General features: G+C 36.4%; 1 protein-coding gene across 1 annotated transcript in view; it reads left to right on the top strand.

The window, feature by feature from the left end:
- Window positions 1-6: 6 nt before the first annotated feature.
- Window positions 7-7,526, top strand: part of KIAA1328 (KIAA1328 ortholog) — a 369,240-nt gene continuing 361,720 nt past the window's right edge. The window contains exons 1-3 of the mRNA XM_074383567.1: window positions 7-95; window positions 4,508-4,543; window positions 5,387-5,529. Coding sequence (XP_074239668.1) covers window positions 38-95; window positions 4,508-4,543; window positions 5,387-5,529 — 237 coding nt within the window. The 5' untranslated portion in view covers window positions 7-37. The remainder of the gene's footprint in view (window positions 96-4,507; window positions 4,544-5,386; window positions 5,530-7,526) is intronic.

Raw genomic sequence — 7,526 nt, 5'->3', positions numbered from 1 at the left:
GCCCCGGCGCGACGCCCCGAGTGGCGGTTGTTTCAAGATGGCGGACGTGGCGGGCCCCTCCCGCCCCGGCGTCGCGGCGTTCTGGAGTCGGGACTGTATCCTTTGCCCGCCTGGCAGGGGGCGCCGGCGCCCTCCCCCGTGGCGGCGAGGGGCGAGCGGTCGCGTGGCAGTCTGAGTGCTGAGGAGAAGCTCCGAGCTAACCCCGGTGGCGGGGACGTGCTGCTCAGCCTCAGTCTAGGTGTTGGGCTTTCCCCTTGCTTGGGTGTTAGGTAGAGAGACTGGTAACTGTCTCCAGGTGCGGGGACGCGGCGCAGGTGCTTCCCTGCCCTCACTAGCGGTGAGCGGGAAAGATAGCCTGGAGTCCATGCTCAGCCTGGGGCTGGGCGGGTTCTCCGAGGTCCCTCTGCCCACCCTTTCAGAGTGCCCCGAGGCCGACTGAGTGCGTGGAGCGAGCTCGAGGTTGAGGGAGGAGTGGATGTTGGCTGGATAGGGAGCCTTTTTATTTTGATTTAGGGCTGTCCTTAGTCTGCATTGCTAGGAGCAAGTCAGGACCTTGTCGGACTTAAAAGGCCCTCCAGTGATGACGTATTTTAGGGGAGCTGTGGAGCTTGGTTACTGGGATGTGGTCTATTGGTGCTAATGTGTAAGATGGGAATCATTGTGCCTGGAAGTATTGTTGACTTACTTGTAGATTGTGGGTCACTGGCAGGCATTGAAGTTCTTGGATCGTTGTGAGATGGAGAAGCAGTGGAACTTTTTAGTCCAGTGGTAGTGTTACCAGTTCAGCAGCTGTGATGAGATGTTTGTGTGACAGGAGTGTTTCTGTCCCTGGAGTAGGTAGACTGTTCTCGCTTGAGCTTTGGTCCTGATAATTCACTTCATGTTCCTTAGAGGAGTTACTTGAAAGAGGGAGGGCAATCAGGCAGCTTTTTCTTTTTACTAGGATTGGTGATGGCATTAAGGTATTGCAGTTACCTTTGGCAGAATCCCTCTTCGGCATTCTTCTAAGCTCCTGGTAAAACTTACAAAAATGTGTTACCAACTCCTCTGCTGAGTTACTAGGATTAGTGTCATGTGTGGGGAGGGATATGTTTGTATTGTGTGCTGATCAGGTGTTTAATGTTTGCTCTTAATAGACATAATTACCATTTGTCTCTGATAGGTTGGTGAAAAGCAAATGAAATCATGAATACACTGGATGAACGCATACTAGTGCAGTGTGCAAATTAAACATTTTTTTCCTTTACCTCTCAGAAGAGAATATGCGCACCGTGGACAACTGGGCTGAATTAGGAAGTTAGTAAATTGGGATAAGTCTTCTCAAGAAACGCTGCTTTTGCATTAACAAGGTTTTGTGATAGAGGAGATACTTGAGGGTTATTAGCCTATGGTATTGTTCAAATATAGAATTAATAATGAGGGGGGACAAGCTATTGCAATGGAACTGAATAAGTTACTTAATAGATACATGGACTGAACCTTATGCTCTTGGTCTTCGCACCCAGTAACTGCACTTACTTATGTAGTTATATCACTCCCTATTTTATATGGAAGTCATATATACTCCCTTACCTCTTGTATGTTCTCTGACTCTCAACATTTAATGTAAAATACTCTTCTTCTCATTGATAGTGAGGAATTGAAATTGTACAGGGGGAAAATGGTGATTATATCCTACGAGATTTAATTCAGATGTGTGAAAGGCATTGCAAGGTTACTAGTGTCACCTTTTCCCCCAGCCTCTTCCACATAATGACCAGTTAGCATCAAACTTCAGATATTTTCATTTTAAATCTCCATAGAGAATGTCACTGTTAGCAATGTCAAATGTAAATTTGTTGCTGAATATTTGCTGAAAAGCATAATGATAGTTATTAATCATTTGATTTGGTTACATGTCTTTGGATCTTGATCCTTTTGTCATATTGATTATTTCCCAGACCACCCTAGAGCCTTTATAGTAGAATTTTCAACAGAAAAATTTCAGAAAGTATGTACCTTTAATCTGGTATTCTTTTCACATTATTGAAAAAAGATTTTCAATTCTTCACCCAAACAATTAGAGAAATGCGATTGAGAGATTCCTTAATCCTTGATGATTCCATCATGAGAGGACAGATCATCTGTGACTGAATGTCACCCACCTTTTTGTTTTAACTGTTGTTTTTGTGAGTTATGCATCTCCTGCACAGTATGATTCAGCAGCGCTGTTTTGCACAAGATACGTATTAGTACCACTTGTGTAAACAATGAGTGTATAGTGTTGTCATTTTATGGGTTAAATCTTCCAGCAAAATATGTTCGTTCAGTTGTAAGTTGCCCTTTTCCTTCATTACAGTATCTAGTAATGTCAGAGTGAGTTAGGGTTTCTGTAGTACCTAAATTTGACTGCTTAAATGCACTCTAGCCTATTACCATTAGCAATATCAGGAACTTGATACTAAAAAATATGAACTGCAAGTGACTGGGTCAAAACATTACAATATAATCTCTGCTGTTAAATTTTCAAATAGAAACAAAGACTTTATGTTGATGTAAAAATAATATATTAGCCCGCAAAGTCTCTGTGGTTGGTAATAATTACATATGCATGTATTGCTGGCAAAACTCAGCAGATTAGAATAGAATGGGCAGTACTGAGCTTATGTCCTTCAAATCTTGGAGGTCTGGGATAGAGGTGCATCTTCCTCTATACCACTTCTGCTCTGGGTTTCTAATTACAGTCAGCCCTTTGTATCTGCTGATTCTTTCAAATATGGATGGAAAATATTTGAGAAAAAAAGATAACAACAATAAAAAGTAATACAAATTAAACTATACAATGTAACTACTATTTATAGAGCATGTACATTGTTTTAGGTATTATAAATGATCTACAAATGACCCACTAGTAGGTCCGCTATACATTTGGTATGTAATATGTCTGTTTGACTTCCCCATGAAATATTCATTTGCTGGGAAATTCTACATTTGAAGAAGGTAAACTTGGATTCTTAGTATAATGAGATGAATATACATTACAAATAGAAAGGATAAGAGGCAATATTAAATATTGTTTAAAAATTTTTGAAGTCAGTTTAGAGCTTTATATATTTGAAAAGAACTTTGGCATGGATGTAGCTGAAAGTAAAGGTTTTGTCTGCGTATTTTGAGTTAGAGAAAGATAACATTGAAAATTGTTGGACAATGCATCATAAAATTAAATAAATATGAATTTTATTCTTTCATAGATGGCTTATTATGGAACCAGGCATTCTTTTATGTTTGAGATTACAAAACTGAACATTTGTGCTTACATTTTAGTGAGATGAGATCAGGTCAGGAATAAGTAAATATATGTCCACTTATTATTGGTTCTGTGGAGAAAAAAACTAGAAAGAAGAAAGTTGTAGGGGGAGGTAGGTAGGTTGCAGGAAGAGAGAGTTTTGCAATTTCAAGTACCTACATGGTTAGGAAGTGAATGCTTCAATCAGAAGGTGACATGACATCATAACATATGATGTAAGTCCTAAAATGAGCCATGAAAATATTTGGGGAAAGAGCTTCCTGGGTAGAAGAAATCATGAATGCAGAAGCTATGAGGTAGGAGCTTGTATAGCTTGCTAGCAATTGTAAGAAAGCCAGGAATGAGTGAGAGGAATAGTAGTAGGGAATGAGGTCAGAGATGTTACAAGTTATAGGGATCAGATCTTGAGGATTGTAGGCTGTTGTTAAAACTTTGGCTTTTAATCTAAATTGAAAATGACATTAGTTTTAAAATGATGATTCTAACCACTGTGTGAAAAAATAGGCTGTTGAGGGAATGTGCACAGAAGTGACAGAGAGCAGTTAGGGGCTTATTGTGATAATCCTGGCTGGGAGAGGAACAGTTGACTTGGATCAAGGTGACAATTGAAAACTGTGTGTTATAATCACTGCCTTTCTAAATTTTTCCTTCTGAAATTTAAAATAGTTATTTTTGTCTTAAATTTCTTCTCTTTAAATAGTAGGATATTTATTAATATCTTACTTCTTGGGATGTTTTATTAATGCACTGTAGAAGAATAAATACTGTCTTTGTGTTTGCATGATTGACTTGCCCTCAGTGTTTGTTCTTCAAAGCTGAAGCCCATCTTGAAATTATTTACTCTTCAGAATTGTCAGTTCCCCAATAATGACCAAACTGGAGCACTTAACTTTTTGTTTTCAAGAGGAAAGGAAACTAACATCAGAGTATATATTGCAGGGTAAACCACTCGACAGTGAGAATGGATGGAAGTTTCATGGAATGGTACCTTCCAAGATTTTTATAAGACCTATAGTTGTGAATATATGAAGATGAACTTTTAGAGAATAGTCATTTTGCTATATTTAATTCAATTACTTTACTTTCTAACTTTGTTTTTAAAAGTTAGTTATAAATTCCCAGGTCAAAATAAATGATGAGTTATAAGAGGTATACAGAACAGAAGCAGCATTTGGATGCTGGATAATCTTGTTGTATTTTCCTTCATGTTCTCCTGCATAGTTTCTGATGAAGAACAATCAGTAGTGTACGTTCCAGGTATGTTTTTTTTCTATGTTAAAATTTGGGAAACTTCCTTTGATCCTTAATTGTTAAAAAAAAAAAAAATAAAGCTATAGGTGTAACTGACTGTATGCAGAGCAGTACATCAAAACCTAAAACTTGTTTTTGAATATTTGGCATAACCCTATTAAGTTTTGAAATACTGGCTCATCTTTGGGATTGGCTGGGCAAATCAGATTTTAAATAACTTGTACCACACTTCATGTGGTAGAGGGAAAAGATTCTTATTTTTTTTTTTACAAATGATAACCAAATTTTTTATTTCAAAGAAAAGTATACCACTTCTTGATACAGGGTATAGGTAAGAGACACTTAAAGTTTAATGGTTATAACTAGATGGTAGTAAAACAACCATTGAAAGCACCCTGATTATATACGTAGGGTGAAAAATATCTTTGATTTCCCCTAAGTTAATGTATATTTGGCATATTATAATTTATTGGTTTTAATGTGACTTACGAACATTTACAATACCCTTTAAAAATATTTCAATTAAGCTGGACAAGACTCCAGAGGCTGAGGTGGGAGGATCGCTTGAGTCCAGGAGTTCGAGTCCAGCCTGGATAAACATAGGAAAACCCTGTCTCTTTAAAAACATAAAAATAAAAACAAATTTCAATCAAATCTTTAGTGTATTTCTTTAAAACATATTCTTTTTATGATTCGTATATTAAGAGCTTTAAAATTAAGTTTATAAAGTAAGAGACTTTCCTCCATCAGGTCCCTTAAAGTGGAGAATTCCAAGGAAGGAGTTTTGATGGGGGAGGGTTTAAGAGAATAAGATTTAATTTTGAAATCTTGTTTAATGGAAATCCTTAGGAATTTCTACTGAAGGAAATGTCAGATCAAAACACAAGCTGATGAGTCCAAAATCTGATGTTAAACTTAAGACTTCCAGGGCCACCGACGCTTCAGTCTCCATGGAGTCCTTAAAAGGCGCAGGAGATTCAGTAAATGAACAGGTTGGTTATTTTTCTTCTTTATTTCCTTATTCTCCCATGTTTGTAAGTGCTGACCAAAAAGGGTAGAAGAACATTTGAAAGTATAGTAGGTGATCAACAAACATTATTAAAAGTTACAGAGGATTCCAGGATCCTTTGATGATGCCAAGTTTGAGCCTAAATTATCTAGATTACTCGAGGGTTTTACTCCAAAACATCTGACTTGGTTTAAGATTTAGCCAGAATAATGTATTATCTTGGTATGTCTCAAAAGACCTGCATTCTGATCTGTGTGGCATTGGTAAATCAAACTGATGAGAATTGTTTTTTAATTAGACATCCTTTTGGATTTTTATTTTTGTGAATTTATTTGACGGATGAACTCTTTTACGTAAGAAAGATATTTTATTTAAGAAAATTAACTCTCATTATTATTTCCCTCACTTGGAAAATAATATCATAAAGATTCCTACTTTTGAAACTTTATGATATCTTTATCTTTCTTACTATTACTATGCCATGTTCCTGATTTGTACATTGTAAAGATGAGGGACAAATCAATGACTCGGCACAGTAGTGATAGTATTGGTGCATTCCTTTGGCACATGTCCTATCTGAACAGTTTATTTTACTTTAATTTTTGTTATATTTTCCCTCTGCAGCCAGAGTTTGGGTCAGGCTTTGGAATCTATAACCTGTGGACCAAATCCTTCTCCTGCCTGTTTTATAAATTAAGGACTTTTGGAATACAACTGTGCTCATTCTTTTACGTAATTGTCTATAGCTGCTTTTGTGTTACAATAGCAGAGTTGCTGCAGAGACTGTGTGCCAACAAGCTGAAAACATTTACTATCAGACCTTTTATAGAAAACTTTTTTTACTCTGTAAATTATATTCTCAAAGATATTTCCAGCGCCTCTTTTATTACTACAGGATTTTACTATGATTGAATCAAATGGCCTATTTTATGTTACTTGTACCAGTGTACCCACTTCACACTGGGGTGTAAATAGTTGAATTTGCAAGTTCTTATCAAAAGTTGAAAATGTTTTTTCACATAATGGTTGATTTGTTTTACATTGAACAATGTAGCCTTATTTTGGATTAAGTTCATATTTTTGTCCTATTGGCTGTAACTTTTGATTGGGTTATTTCAGTGGCTGTTTTAGAGATTATACTATGCATCTTTAATTTATCATAGCCTATTATCAAGTGACATTTTCCCATATCACCTGTAGTTTAAGGACCTTTCAACATTGTACTTTATTTCTCCCCTCCTGACTTTTTTGATATTGTTGTCATACATTTTACTTATATGCACAGACCCCAAAATATGTATTACTTTTGCTTTAAATAGTCAACTGTCTTTTTTTTCAAATTGAGATATGATTCATATATAAAATTCATCTTTTTAAAGTGTACAATTTATTGTTTTGTTTTGATTTTGTGTGTGTGTGTGTGTGTGTGTGTGTGTGTGTGTGTGTATGTATGTTCACAGGGTTGTGGATCCATCATCACAATTTGGTTTCAAAACATTTTTGTCACTCTAGAAAGAAACACCATACCAATTAGCAGGCACTTCTCATTCCCTAGTCATCTCAGCCCCTAGCAAACACTAATCTGCTTTAAGTCTCTATAGATTTGCTTGTTATTGTTGTTGCATATAAAAGGAAATCACATGATATGTGGCCTTTTGTGACTGGCTTCTTTCATTTGGCATAATGATTTCAAGGTTCATCTATGCTGTATCATTACTTCATTCCTTTTTATGTGTGAATATACATTTTGTTTATCCATTTATCAGTTAATGGACGTGTTCTTTTTGGCTTTTATGAATAATTCTGCTGTGAACATTCATATACAAGTTTTTGTGCAGACATGTATTTCCAGTTCTCTTGTGTATATACTTGTAAATGAATTGCTGTGTTATATAATTTTATGTTTAACCTTTTGACAAAATTCCAAACTATTTTATAAAGTGGTCACACTATGTTACACTCCACTAGCAATGTATGAGG

Source organism: Saimiri boliviensis, chromosome 13 (assembly GCF_048565385.1).
Source record: "Saimiri boliviensis isolate mSaiBol1 chromosome 13, mSaiBol1.pri, whole genome shotgun sequence".
Taxonomy (NCBI): Eukaryota; Metazoa; Chordata; class Mammalia; order Primates; family Cebidae; genus Saimiri; species Saimiri boliviensis.
This window is presented reverse-complemented; position numbering and strand designations above follow the sequence as displayed.